Source organism: Microtus ochrogaster, chromosome 1 (assembly GCF_000317375.1).
Source record: "Microtus ochrogaster isolate Prairie Vole_2 chromosome 1, MicOch1.0, whole genome shotgun sequence".
In the NCBI taxonomy this organism is placed as follows: domain Eukaryota; kingdom Metazoa; phylum Chordata; class Mammalia; order Rodentia; family Cricetidae; genus Microtus; species Microtus ochrogaster.
The window spans coordinates 105,343,515-105,359,157 of record NC_022009.1 but is presented as its reverse complement, the minus strand read 5'-3'; the positions used below and the strand labels follow the sequence as shown (position 1 = coordinate 105,359,157).

At 37.1% G+C, this 15,643-nt stretch overlaps 1 protein-coding gene across 5 annotated transcripts in view; it reads left to right on the top strand.

The window, feature by feature from the left end:
* Positions 1-15,643, top strand: part of Nbea (neurobeachin) — a 494,560-nt gene that overhangs the window by 291,145 nt on the left and 187,772 nt on the right. For all 5 annotated transcript variants that reach the window (XM_005344001.2, XM_026778835.1, XM_026778862.1 and 2 more), the window contains one exon: positions 8,296-8,420. In XM_005344001.2, coding sequence (XP_005344058.1) covers positions 8,296-8,420 — 125 coding nt within the window. The remainder of the gene's footprint in view (positions 1-8,295; positions 8,421-15,643) is intronic.

Below are 15,643 nucleotides of genomic sequence, written 5' to 3'. Positions count from 1 at the left end.
TTTAATACTCCGTCCTGTGTAATGACTTTAAGTAATGTCCTTTAAAGAGTGTCTAGCATTCATTTTAGATCATTGTAAGACCGTGGTGAAGGGTGGGCTAAAGGTCATTTTCAATTATTGCGCCTAGTTAAATAAATGTACAGGTTCTCACAAAGGAGTCTTGCTCTTCAGTCATGGATTCCCTCTTAGTGCCTCTAGGAATACCAAGTAAAATGTACTTGTTTCTGCCTTTAAGGCGTTGTATTTTATATTTTCCTTCTCTTTGTTAATTTTCCCCTCATACTTCTGTTTATTTCCAAAACTGAGCACAAACTTTTATTTAGTTGTAAATTAGATCCATCACTTTTGACAGTTGGTGGAAACCCTGTATATAGATATGAATGAATGTTTAGAAAGGATTGTTCTTAACTAAGACTTATTAAAAAATGACTACTTTAAAAAATGAAACAGTTCTCTCTTGAATGGAGCACAGGTTGGGTGACAGTTTCTTCCTACCCTGGCCACAGCTGGCTTCTTCTGTTCACAGCCAGAAGTGAAATCCGTGCAGATGAAAGCCATCCCGATCCTGTGTAGTCATTTCCCGTCACTTCCAGCCTTAAATCACTTCCATGACCTAGCACTGTTTATCAAGAAAGCCCAGACCTAACTTCTGCATTGAGATGTGCTGTGCTCCAGGAAAATGATAGTTCCTTCAAGCTACCACATTGTAGATAGCTCATCACCAGAGTCATTTTCTAAAGTAACTATTGTGTTTCCTCCCCGAGGAAACACTGTCTGTAATCAAATTATCACTTAAATTTTAGAAATCTGTATGCTAAAACAAAGATACCCTTTTTTTAAAATTGTTAATACTTTTTTAAAATCTAAGACCAAAAAAAATGTGCAACAATTCCTCAGGTCAAAGTCTCATTGATCCGGTATTTTCTTAAATGTTTATTTTAGCAAATTAGACGGAAAGCTGCATTGTAGCTGAATGCTTCAGAAGTCATAGAACTACAGTGAGTTTGATGGAAAACAGCTTTTCTCCTTCCTATTCTAAATGGTTCCTACTTTGATTACAAGCATTTATTATAATTATCAAGAGATTAAGCTCTTATAGAATCCAGTAATGGAACCATTTAAAAGGAATATAATGGCAGTTTATTGGATTCTGCAAAAGAAAAGAACACAGCTAGAGTGGTCTGTTTTGGACAGGGCTCTACTCCTGGCTGAGGAAACTCATTTTATTATTCCATCTCCCTTGATTCACTGCGGTAGTTTTTGATGGCTAAGGATGTAATGTTCTCTGATATGCCACCTGACCTTTGGCCTTTCTATGCTTTCCATCTTTTGTAAGGCATGCATGTGTGTATTGGCTTTTCAGTGTGAATATCTTTGTTGTAAAAATCAGTGAGGTTGATGCCCAGTTAATTTTAATTTTTTTATTTAATTTTAATTCATTTGGACATTTGGACTCACACAAGAAGAGAGGAGAGGAGAGGGGAGGAGAGAGAGAGAGAGAGAGAGAGAGAGAGAGAGAGAGAGAGAGAGAGAGAGAGATATTTGGGGGATAAAAGAAAGAAACTAAATTCAGCAAAGTAGAGATCCCTGGACTTGTAACTGGCAGAATTGCAGTGTGTGCAGAAATGCAAGAGAACAATTAGAGAAGTGATGTCTGTGCAGAGAAGGGACCGAGGTGTTGATACTGTCTGTCAGAAGTGCCTGTACTAGGAAGAAGCTCGGGTCCAGCAAATCCCCTTCTTATGGTGTGAGACACGGGGAAGGTTAACTAATGATTCTGAACAGCTGAAAATGAAAGATCCCCAGCCAGCTTCCTGCCTAAATAGCATGCTGTGCATAGCAAGCCTTCAGAAGTATTTTTAATTACTTTGTTTTTATCAAAGTAGTAAAGGAAATATTTTATTTAAATGGTTATATTTTCTGTTGACTATTTTTGAGGAGTGACCTTTCTTCTTTTTGTGGTTGTTGTTGTTTGTTTGATTGTTTATTCTTGGACAGTATCTTACTCTGTAATGTAGGCAGGCTTTGAACTTGAAATCCTCCTGCCTTGACCTCACGAATAGCTGGGATCACAGGCCTGGCCCACTATTTTGACCTACCCTAAATAGTATTTCTTTGAAGCCTTTCAAATTTGTGTTTCTCTACTTTAGTTGTTTCATATTATCAATGGAATTAGTGTTATTATGTTGCTGTTGTTGCTAAACAACAGTGTGAAGTTAGGAGCCATGGTTCTATCCCATAAACTTAACTGAAAATTCTTAAACCATTTGGTATGTACTAGAGGCTTTAGCTACTGTTCTAGCTGTTCGGTTTCTTCTTGTACACTGAGAATAACTGGAGATGTAGTCACAGGCTGCACTGACACACAAGCAAAAAAAAGAAGCGATTCAGAATGCTAGTGACCCACAAAAATAGAGAGCTGCTCCCTAAGCCAGCTGCTGTGTTGTCAGCTGCCTTCTAACACAATGCTAAGCCTTGTCTTTGAAATAGTGTGTATAGTTTGTATACTATATTGTATAATGTGTATTTACTATGTAGTGTGTATTTATATACTACTTTACTATATAATAGAGAAAGCATATCTAATATAGATATTTTATGAAATGTATGTAGATAAATAAAAAAAAAACTACAAAACATCTCAATTCCAGCAGGGTGGTTCACAGGTATAAAGCCAACACTTAGGAAGCTACCATAGGAAGATGGTCAGATCAGGATTAGCCTGTGCCACATAATGAATTGTAGTTTATCCTGGACCACAGATGAGGTGGGGACATGGAATACGAAAATATCTAAGAGAGTAATTTCCGGCTTCCCCATGATTATAATACTACTCAAAACAGTCAGTGTATGTTAGTTAAAGACTTCATCTTGCCCAGTGGCAGTGCTGGTACACACATTTAATCCTAGCACTTGGGAGCCAGAGCAGGGGATCTCAGTGAGTTTGAGGCCAGCCTGATTTACAAAGAGAGTTCTTTCTAGCCAGGAAACCCTTTCTTGGTGGCGCGCTGGGGCAGGGAGGGGGGGAAGGGGGTCCTTCATCTGTGTCACTGATTGCCTAACTGGGTCACTTGGAATCTGGTTTTTCTTACTAGACCTCCCCTTAGAATTATGTATGTGAGTTTGTCAAACTGTTTGTCCATATGACTTAATTTCATTTTTACATGTACTCGTGTTTAAGAGTGCTCTTGTTAATGCAGAGTGAGTGGCAGAGCACAGCCTGTGTGCAAGAAGGGCATCAGGACGTGGTGGGAACAACCATGAGCAACCTCTTGCTTTAGTGTTCTGAACAGTTCTAAAATACTCTTTTTCATATTCTGTGTGAAATATCACTGACTTTCTTTAGAAATGCAAAGAGACTAATAGATTGTGATATCACTTAGGAATTTGAAGGCACAAGCAAGGCTTATGTTTTCTTGGTAGGCCTTCACCAGTGCACTGAAATCACTTGAAAATAAGCAACTAGATGACCTCCTCCTCCCCCAAAAATGATTTTGACCTCTAGGAATTGTTTTACGTGTCCAATCCATTTCTAATTTCTAAAAAAAAAAAAAAATTTGTTCTTAAGGGGAATGTATATACCTTGTAGGCAAAATTAGAAGTAAGTTTGTGTCATGTGTTTATTTGATGCCTATTTGAGGCATGCCGTCCTCATTTGTACACTGCTTTGTAGAAATGCCTGTTTGTGTGATTATTGAGCACTAACCTAAATGGTCCTGAAGATAGTTTAAAGCAGCTTCAGCATTCCAGATTGCCAATACCTAACACCTAAAATAGTATGGCTTACAAAACACGAATCCTAAGGGTCTCAAATACAAAGTAGGCAGTGCAGACAGCAGGCCAGAGCTGCCACGGAAAATGGAGAGGTCTGTAAGGAAATGTGTCTTGTGGATGAATGGGAATTTCTGTTCCCTAGGTCATTTCTAATTCAGAATGATGAGGGTGTAGTACTAGAGGTATTTGGAAGAGGGTGTTACCAACTCTGCAGAGTCTGCAGTATTCAGAAGAGCACAGGTGAATGCAGTGTGACTGCTGGTTATCTTCCAGGTTACTTTGGATTACTAGGAGTCACTGCCTCCCTCTTGCACAGGTCTTAATCATCTTGAGGGGAGCTTTCCTTAGAGGCCACTCTGATAGGCCAGTTTCAGCTGGTGGGTATTAGCGGATTTCTTGCAACAGAAAGGCAGGCTAGCAATTTCAGGTTCCTAAGGCCTGCTGGGTGTCTTAAGACAGTTCACCTGAGCAATATGGTGAGCTTCCTTTAAAACACATGTTAATGTTTTATTTAAAATAAATTAAGGATTTTGAAAATCGTCCCAGTAGTCTTATGATCTTTAAACAGCAAATGTTTCTTTTATTAGAATGAAACTCAATTCCCTGGCCATCACACTTAAAAGGACTGCTTCTGCCTTATATGAACACTAACCAGAACCTTACCCCAGTTTCTTGTGGACAGATTTTCTTATCTTGCATTTTCACATTGAAACCGCTACCCCTTGAAAACTGTGAAATCACTTTATTCTTTATGCTACTAGAAAAACAGACTTAAAGGATGTGGTGGTATACACAAAAGGCAAAAAAAAAGTAGATAAATGAAGTGGGTTTTTTTATTCCTTAAAAATCTGCCTTCTCTGAAGAAAGCAAAACAAAACAAAATCAAAATCAAATTAAAAGTCAAACATCTCAGCACCCAGAATCTAGCAAAAGGCCTTTCTTTGGCATGGTTCCAAATGTAAGTACTTGACATCTTTGATATAACTAATTATTTTAAGGGAAGAATAAAGATTTCTCCTTAAGTGATTTTCCTCTCCTTATCAAATAGACATGCTTCCCCTTCACACTGATAGTAGAATTAAGATGTACCTTGTTTGGTGAGTATGTCCAAAGTACAAGACAGACATGAGAAAGAGACTAAATGAAACCCATGATTTCATACAGTGAATGTGTACGAATCCAAGCTTTTAAAAGAAAAATAACTATATCCCTCATAAATATTGCTAGATGATAGTAACTTAAGTTTTTAAAGTTCACTAAGTTCACTGCATCTCTCCCATAATTGCCAGTGTTCATCCAGGGTAGTTGGCTTTTCTTGAAAAGAGGCCGGGAATAGCTGTCTTTGGTGCCATATCCTTAAGAGAGTTCATTTTCTCAATTGCCTTTACAATGAGTGTAGCTAAGAAATCCGCGTACCAGAGAGCACATGCTTGCTCTGCCACTAAGTGGTTGCTTGATATTGAGAACAGCAACCCCTCCTGGCCTCTATTTTCATATGAGGGTGTGTAATAGTGCTGCTTTTCTCATTTGGATTTTAAGAGGACCGAAAAAACTAGCAGATGTGGAATGATTAAATCCGTGCCCATTGGCCTGTCATACTTAGCTTCCTACAAACTTATCTCTTGGGTTATACTGAAGTAACAAACAACCTGAACACCTCAGGGATTCAACTCAAGAAAATCTTGGCCTAGTGGTGGTGGTGCACAATTTTAATCTCAGCACTTGGGAGGCAGAGGCAACCTCTGTGAGTTCAAGGTTGGTCTGGTTAACAGAGAGGGTTCCAGGACAGACTCTAAAGCTACAGAGAAACCATGTCTTGAAAAAAAAAAAAACAAAAACAACTTATTTCTCATCCACACCCACGTCCCGCACAGGCCCTCAGAGCGGCAGTACTCCCGAAAGTCACTCTAACATCTTAAGTAATAGATGGTATGCCAAGGGAAAGAGACATGGCACGCACCCTATGCCCTATCCACTGTCCCTGGGACCCTTGTGTGAAAGTGACTGGCTGACACTCACAATAACTGCCCAAAAGTCACATCAGCATGCTTTCTTCAACATGCATAAAGATAGACATGGTGGCCAGCTCCTGTCTCCCATCATTTGACACACTTAGGCAGTGGGATTGACCTTGCTACGAGGTCAAGGCAATCTTGAACTACATAACAAGATCATGCCTTATTTAAAGAAAAAAAAAAAGAAGGAAAAAAAGAAAAGTAGATGGAAGAAGTATAATCCATAGTGTAGATGGGAGAAGTATAATCTATAGTGTGTCCAAACAGAAACAATGACACCTTTATCTTAATAATAGCTTTATTAATATGATTTATATACTATACAATCTACCCATTTAAATTATATAGTTGAGGTACTCAAGTTAGCATCACACCATACTGAAGTGTAATTCAGGGCTTGGTATGTGGCTCAGTGGTAGAGCACTGCCTAGCATGTGCAAAGCTCTAATTTTAATCCCTAGTACTGCAAAAAGAAAAGAAAAGACATAAGCTCCAGTTTTTATCATGCAGTCTCTTAGTGTATGAAGTCATGGGTTTCATAAAAGGGCCTCTTCATGTGAAGATAATGTTTAATTTCCAATCTGTTAGACACATGCTTTTGTGTGATCTGGGCAGGGTTAAATTGCATACATGGAATATCTTTGAAGGGGCCAGGGTTCTAGACAGAGTTTTTTTTATGTAGTCTTTACTGTCCTGGAACTCACACTGTAGACCAGGCTGGCCTCAAACTTATAGAGATCTGCTTGTCCCTGCCTCCCGAGTTATACACAGAATTCTTAATATCAATGATTAGTATATGGTAATGTGTGGAATGTCTCATGTGTTTTAGTAAAGTATCTGTTTGTTCTGACTCTAACCTTTTATCTAATCTTTTGAATAATTTTTATTGCTAAATGTCCAACAACAGATTACCTACCATCTTTGATTTTGTTTTATCTTGTAAATTCAGTCTTCTGTGAAGTTTATGAGAATAATCTACCTCTTTTAAAAAAAACTAAAAAAATAAAATAAACAAAAAACAAAAAAAAAGCTTCAATCTAAAAGTCAGGCCTATCATGAGTAGAAGGGAAGATGAACTGGAAATGACATGGGCTTTCTGATTTAAAATAGATTTTTAATGTTCCTCAAAATAAAATTGTTAGTAATTGAAAGTAAAAAAAATGGATTAATTTAAGACATAAAAAGAAGCCTGAGTTAATAGGCCAAACAGTGTTGTAATAAAAAAAACTCAATTACCATAAAAAATAAAAGCTAAATAAGAAAATCAAAGCTGTAAGCAAGCCATGTTTTCTTTTTTAAAAGTTGCCTTGATCGTGGTGTCTGTTCACAGACAGAAGGTCTTATTGGGAGTGGGATATTTCTGTGACAGGCCTGACCATGCTGCTTGTTAGAGAAATATGGAAGACTTTGAGACTTTGGAATAGAAAAGCAGTTGGCAGTACTTAATGGACCATCCTAGTAGGAGCCTGGAAGACAGTGCTGAGGGCCATTTGAATTTTGGGAGCCCGGCACTTACAGTTAAGTAAAGGTCATGAGTCTCAGAAGGGACTTTGTAGTTAAAAACACCACTGATACTACAATAGACTATGTTTTTATCAACAGTGCTGCTCACTTACAGCATCATGTTTTTTTACTATATTAGTCTACATTCTATAAACAGAAAACCTAACTTTTTAAGCTGAGGTATTTACCACCAATGTTTCTTTAAGTTAAATGAAGCAAAGCCCCATAACAAATGCTGCATTGAACATGCAATGTGCATGTGTCAAGTAATTCCTGAAATGCACTGTGGGTTTTAATAATGGTTCAGCATGGACAAGACAGTGTTATCCGATGATAACCGCACTTGTTAATGGTTTATATTAGCTGAAAGCTGTAAAATCATCTGAGGACTCTTAGCACTAGAATAATAATTTACCAAGACAATTACCACATACTGGAAATTTTTTGCAACTCTAATTTGGTATTATTAATAATGGATAAAATTGCACTTTTCTCAGGTTGCTATGGGCAGCAGGGATTTACTTCAATGAATATTTCAGCACATCATTTTAATCATTTCTCCACCGGATCCACATGGGCAATATTTTATTCTTCTTAATTTAGTCTACTAAGCTACAGACATTAAGTTGCAGACTATCTGTAGTGAGGTCTACTCTGATTTACAAGCTTGTTATAAACTGTAAAAGAAAGGAAACTGCTATTAATGCTTGCAATTTGATGTTGCATTTGTTACTAAACTCCTCATAATCAATATTTGGTAGAGAAAAGAACACTGTAAAAAAAAAAAAAGAAAAGTAGTGACGTGTTTACAGGGTGAGAGAATAAAGTACGAGAATGCAGCTGTTTTAACTACTGCTTGTTGTGATAGTAATACTCATACAAACACACTTGTCTTAATTTTCCATAGATACCAATGAAGTAAAATTTAATTTTTTGGAACAAATGAATTTCCTGTTTCAGCTTTTTATTACTAACATTAATGTCATTTATTTCCCACATCTAGTCAGTTGCATGATTTCTGGCGTCTGGATTACTGGGAAGATGATCTTCGACGAAGGAGAAGATTTGTTCGAAATGCATTTGGCTCCACACATGCTGAAGCACTGCTCAAATCTGCAATTGAGTATGGTGAGTGCCACTGCCTCAAAAGCAGAATCACTTCTGAGGTGAGGGGTCTGTGATAGTAAGAATTTAGTTTTGCAATATTGGGTAATACTAACCTAAGTGTCAGAATTGTTTCACCTTGCCCTTTAGCGCTATCAAGGTAGAACCAAACTCCATATTTCTTAGATTTATTTGAGAGACTTCATCTTAATATAAAAGGATAAAATACTCACATCTGGTCATAACCTAACATCCCTTCAAATAGCCTAAAACTACAGTGACATGGATTTTTCAATGTCTTTCAAACTTTAATGATCACAAGCCATGTAAAGATATATTATAATCCTGTACTCAAGTGTGGATGTGTATTTTGTTTATTTTTCTACTGTGGGTACTGCACAGACCCTGCTGCAAGACCTGTGTTTTTATACATCTGTGTGTGTGTGTACCCATTTATATATAGGCTTATATAATGATCTCGATTTACAAATATAACTGAAATGTTTTTAGTAACCTATTAACATAATATTTCCACCCTATTTATTTTAAGCTCAGAAAATTATCAGGCTGGGAAGATGGCTCAGTCAGTCAGTCTTGCTGAGTTCAGAATCCCAGCATCCAATATCCACTTAAAAGTAGGACAGAAGCATACCTCTGTAACCCCATCATTGCAGGACCAGAGATAGGCAGATCCCTGGCCAGTCAGTCTAAGCATTTAATAAACTCTAGATTCCGAGACTCAGTTTTACAAAACAAGATAGAAAGTAATCAAGGAAGACATCCATGGCTTCCATGCATGCATTCACACATACTCACAGAGTTGAAAGTTATCAACAAAGACATTGGTGACACCCACATCCACATACACGCATGTGATCACATAACCACGTTGCCTACATGCAAACAAATGCATATACATACACCACACACATGGTACATAAATTAATTGACAGTCTTGTTCTGTTCAGCCAGTTCAGCTCCCAGGTTTCCAATGGATTGCTAGTGAAGTTTGTGCCTAACAATACATTCCCAGTGTTATCAAACACCACACTGCAAAAAAGCTGTACCCCAATTCTCTTTTTTAAAATTTTTAAGAAAAACATTACTATAGTTTAATAAAAATTTTACTTTAGATTGTTGTCTAATAAGTTTTCTCAATTACATTTTATTTGCCCATTTTTTAAATTTGCTACATTTATTGTATGTGTGTGCTCAGGCTCGTGTATGCACAAGTACAGGCACATATGTTTACGTGTCGTAGCTCATGTGTGGAAGTGAAAGGAGAGTCATTTTGCTCCTTTCAGCATGTGAGTCCTGGGGATTAAATCCACATTTATGAGAGTTAATGGCAAGAACCTTTACTCACTGAGCCATCTCATTGACACTATTTAGCCATCTAAATGCTCTAATAAGCTTAAGTCTGCTTATATCAGAATTTCTTGTGCCATATATTCCGAGGTAATAATAGTGAGCACTGTCCATGTAGTTTGTGTTGTCCACTTTTAATCGTAGAGTTACTTGCGATATTTATTTTCACTTACTTGAGAGTAATTAAGTGAACTATCTGTTTTAAAGTTTACCACATATGGTAAATAGTTTTGCATTATTATATAGTTTGTATCGTGCCATACAACTCTTATTCTTAATGAAGTGAGTGTAAAAGATATAAATCATTATTAAATAAACACTGTACCTAAGGGTTTCAATTCAACCATTACCTTATGAAAAATTACATAGTAATTATACAATGGAAGTAAACATTAAAAATGTTTCAATAAATCATACGAGTCCTCACTATAAGGAATTTTCAAATCAACTCTAAAACCCATGTAAGGATTTTAGCACCCTAAGGATTTGCAGCCAACTGAAAGTGGGTTGTTACATTCATGATTCATAGAAATACTGCCTACTTAGGCAGCATACACTTGATAGTACTGTGAGGATGTCCCTAGCCTGGAATTCACAGAGTTCCACCTCCCTCTGCCTCTGTCTCTGCCTCTGGAATGCTGGAATTAAACATGTGTGCTTTATTTACTAATTTAAATCTGTTCACCAATTCAGTATGAATTTACCTTATTGGAAAGTAGAATTGTCTGCAAATGATTTGTAAAAGAGGTTAGACTAAGGTGTATTGGTAATAGTTATAAAAACTAATTTTGTAGAGGCTGCCACCCATACTCTACAAGTTACTTCAAAAGGGCTTTGTTATGAAAATAATCCTTTTGTTTGTGTGGGGGAAAAAATGGGTCTCTTTGTGTTTGATTTGTATTTTTGCCTTCAAAATCCCTTTGAAGATTTATATTTTAATCTCATAAAAACTATTTTTAATAAATCTGAACTAAAATAAATATTACTTACATCTTGAAATAAATGAGCCATGCTAGCAAATCGTCTGTGTATTTAATGGTAATTTTAAAGATGTTATTTTCATTAATTTTAAATGCTAGGTGATGAACAGTATTCAGGTTCCTTTGTCTCTCTTGCGTTTGGTTCTTTGGTAAAGAGAAAGAAGGGTGTTTTTATTTGACAAGTATTAGTAACCAACATCATATCCAGGCCACATATATTTAAAGCACTTGTACAGTTTTTATGGTAGAGTCACATGATGGTCAGTCCCCAGAGTTCAGGTTGTGTTATGGAAGTCCAAAGACGACATACCACAGATCTCCGCCCCTGAACACTTCCAGGGTACACCTTTTCAAGCCTTCATCAGGGCTCATCTGTGGACCTCAGGAACTGAGGAGAATCAGAAAAGGAGCAGGGTACAGGAAAATGGGAAGTATTCCATGGAGGGATATCTATAGACAAATAAAGGGAAGATTGCAAACAACCAGGATTCCCTACTTCTAGCCCTGCTTGTTTCCCAAACTGCACACAAAGTACTTCAGAAGAAAGAGGAAGTAACTGCCAGTAATGATTACAAAGCACTTCCTTCAATAAAAATAGATGCTGGGAGACTTAATTGAAAGCAGATTCTGTTTTTAAAGTTTTACATTCAAAACATCTATATAAAACCAAAAAAGAAAAAAGAAAAACCAAGCTATATAAAACCCAGCCCATTGTCTGAATACCCTCTGTTAAACATCAGTGTGTCTATGTATGCAAAGGGTGCAGACCAAAAGCTACCTTGTAGACCTGTGATGTTAGGAAGACCTGTAGGAAACCTTCATAGGACAGAGCTACAAATTCCCAAAGACTACCTAAGACAAGTAAAGTAACATTCAATGTATTCCTTCTTCCTTGTCAAATAATTGCATCATTTATACCTCCTTATGATAAAATGTTTTAAATCCTGACTTGCCATTTGGCTTTGAATGTGCACAATCTCCACTTTGGCTTGTGGTGAAAACTATTTTTCATTTGTCCATGTTTCAGGAACCAAATAATGTTTTATACTGGTAACTCCCAATGTGGGTAAAAAAGTGGAATCAGTAATAAAATAGAATTCTTAAAGACTTGTAAACTGAGAGAGACTCATTCAGTTTCTTAAACAGGTGGCCTTCCTTAGTGGGCAAAACATGTCTGCACTTCAAAGTCCAAGTTGAGTCATCTGTTAGTGTAGATCATGAGTTTGAAGACAGGAGTCTACATGAGGGTGACAGAAGTGAAGGAGAGGGCCGGGTGGTGGTGGCACACGCCTTTAATCCCAGCACTCGGGAGGCAGAGGAAGGCGGATCTCTGTGAGTTCGAGACCAGCCTGGTCTACAGAGCTAGTTCCAGGACAGGCTCCAAAACCACAGAGAAACCCAGTCTCGAAAAACCAAAAAAAAAAAAAAAAAGAAGTGAAGGAGAGGCAATGGACTTCAGGCTTAGTAGAAATGCCTTGGACCACCTGATCTTTCTTGATATCTTAAATCCAGCCACATGGTTTAGATTAAAATAAAGTTGTACTTCCATGATGGGAAGAAATAACCATCTGTAGTTCATGATTATTTTCAGAGTCTCAAATAATAAGATTAATTTTTTTCTTTGAGTAAATAATCAGGGTTTGATATAATTCTAAGGAAACAAAAGACAGTTTTATTTCATAGTGATTTTGAAAGTTTTCTCCATGATTTTATTAATAAAACTTCTAGTTGACCTTTTTCAGTTGGAAAATAGCCTTTTCAGTGATGGAATTTTTCCTCCTTTTTAGTAACACTAATGAGTTGAATAATTTATGAGGTTGTTGTGTGCAAAAAAATCAGTATGATTTGACACAGTCTCAGTCTCTGGTGTTGGAATATGATTAATAAAAACCTAGAGGCATGTAATTTTTTCTTGATGTTTAATGTGTTAATTTTGCATGTACTAAATGTGTTATTTAGGTGATTTTTAGTGGTAAAATCTCTTTCAAGTGAAAATTTGTCAGGAATTTTACAAACCATAGCATTGGAATTACATAAGAAAGATGTTTTAAAACTTATCTTTTCATCTGCATGATATATTCTTTGGGCAAATTAATTAATAGATTAAAAAATTGAAATAGTGGGTTTTAACTGTTACATGTTAAAGTAAAACCCAGACTCTTTAACTTCTGGTACGTTCTAGTGTGTAAAAATACATGCTGACAAAGAATAAGGAAAACTCTTAGTAAGTTTGGTTCTCTTTGTTGAGTGTCAGTCATCATTTGGGCTTCTGTTTCTCTTCCATAAAATTACAGTGGAGCTACATTTCATCAAAGCCTAGGATCGCAAGTACTTCGTGTCTGTGATCAAAGACATCATCTTAAATAGGTCTGATCTGGTACTGCAGAAGAGGGCAGGCTGCCTCAGCCTGAGGGAGGGAAAAAAAAACACAGAGCAAAGATGACAAAGTTAATCAGTCATTTCTTTGGCAATAAATAATAAGATATGCTGAGAACTGCAAATGAGAACATTCTTACATTCCTCAGAGATCTGTCTGCTTAACACCTGATTTATCTAAGCTTGTGAAGCCATCAAGTTATGACCTTGATGCACAAAAAGCAGCTCTGTAATGAGCTGGAATTAAATTAGTCTGCTGCTGCATGCATGGCTACTGTAATCTGTTTCATGTAGTCGTCAGAAAATAGGAAGGTGCTGAGAGTGGAACAACGCTGTGCAGCAATGCAGTCATTGAGAAAAACTATGAAATTATCTGTCTTCATTCTGCCAAGAGCTTGCAATTATTACAAATTTGAGAACCCATGTCCTTACTATGTAGAAAAAAAATGAGTAAACCTCTTGCATTAATTTGTGCGTTATAAATTCTGTCTCTGTATTTAGAATAAAAATTAGTGGTTCGAATTAGGTTCCAGTAACTGCTGAAAAATTAATGATGCATTATTTTAAGAGAAGGAAAGCCCTGCAGGCAGTTGTCTGCCAGCTCTTCTTGATAGCACTTCATAAGCTTTGTCTCTTACCCTTGTCTTCATCCTTTGGTTTTATGGGCTAGTAAAATGACTTAAATAGATTTCCTAAAATGGGGTCACAAAGGCTACAAATATGCTTATAATACCCTTTTGCACATACATGGCATTTTGCATATCAAAAACTGATCCACCAAACTACCTACCTGTTCTTACAATGAAGATTTAGACACACAGGATTTAAGCAGATTCAGAAGCCTAGCTGTGCTAATTGAAAGGCATTTATTGAACAGTTTGTGTATCACACATGCTCTAGACACTGAGTTCGGGAGGTGGACATTTTTAAACTACAGGAGCACAGGAGACTGGTTGACCAGAGAAGATATCACTAAGAATAGCTGACTTATAAATTACCTCAAGAGAATGTTCTGCATTTACCAGGTGAGCAGAGAAGTAAGAGTGGAAAGAATAGAAATCGCCAACATGGGGAGGGAAATAAGTGTAACAGGTAGGGTAGGGTAGGGTAGGGTAGGGTAGGGTAGGGTAGGGAAGGGTAGGGTAGGGTAGGGTAGGGTAGGGAAGGGTAGGGTAGGGTAGGACAGGACAGGACAGGACAGGACAGGACAGGACAGGACAGGACAGGACAGGACAGGACAGGATACAATAGAATTCACCAAGATGGAGAGGCTTAAAGCCTTGACTTGACGGACTCCATGTTTGTTTTAATGATAGAAATTTATAAAGTATTTGTATTTAAGACTGAAGCTATGACTCAGTGGGAAAGAAGCTAATGGCCCTAAGCAAGTCTTTGGGATCATTCTGTAACTCTGGATACAAAATTATTTTATTTTAGATTATAAATAAAATAATAATTTAATAGGGTATTTTATAATAATAAATATAATTTTATTTTAGATATTTCATAGTGTCAGATAAAATAACTGTGACTTACAAACAAAAATCAGATTTCTCTATGTATCCCATTAGAGCACCCATGTTTTTGTTGAACTGGGTACTCATTAAGACCCAGTCACTGTCTTGTACTTACTTGATGAGATCCATGTACTGCACTTAACCATATATTTGATCAGTTTGGGAAACTGAATTGAAGGATAAGTTTTCTAAGGACATATCTGTGAGTGCAGCATTTTTAAGATCTGAAATGAGTTGTTTATACTTTATTCACCTTAGAACATTCTGAGATGCTAGAGAGGAAGCTGGGGTAAAGTTCATCTAGTGGACTTATGCCAAATGACAAGGGGAAACATATTTCTTCATTAGTTTGCTCATTTTAGACCAGTTTCTGATAACATCTACACACAACTGCATGTGTAATGTATTGCACAGTACAATAGGTATTTGTTTTGCAGTGTACTAGCAGTGCTGTGAGCTCTCTGAAAGTAGTGTGTCTGAGTGGCACTTGAAAACATGAACTGAATTCCCCTAAATCAGTGATTAGAGAAAGCATGTGGGAAAAAGGTCAACACCATACAGAGTAAAGTACCCCAAACAGCACCACCTGAAGGAACCAGAGGCTCATGTTAGGGGAGATGGTATGAAAATGAGGCTGTAAACAGACAGGGGGCCTGTTGTAGGTTTATGTTTAGGAAAGAACAGACCACAGAAATGAGATAACCTAGGGATGTGGTGGATGAGCCAAAGCTCACCCCAAGCACCACCCCACCACGTTCTGAGTGCGCTTGACCCTGTGGAGCATTTTCTCAAATGGAGCTTACATGATAATATCTAGGAACTCTCAGCATGGTACCCATGAGGGTATTGTAGTATAGGCCACCTTAGTGTCATTCATAGGCTTTATATATTGTGTCACTTCTGAAAACATAATGTAGGTTTGTTTTTCAATTTATCTTAATTTTTTAAATTTATTTATTTATTAAAGATTTCCGTCTTTTCCCCGCCACCGCCTCCCATTTCCCCC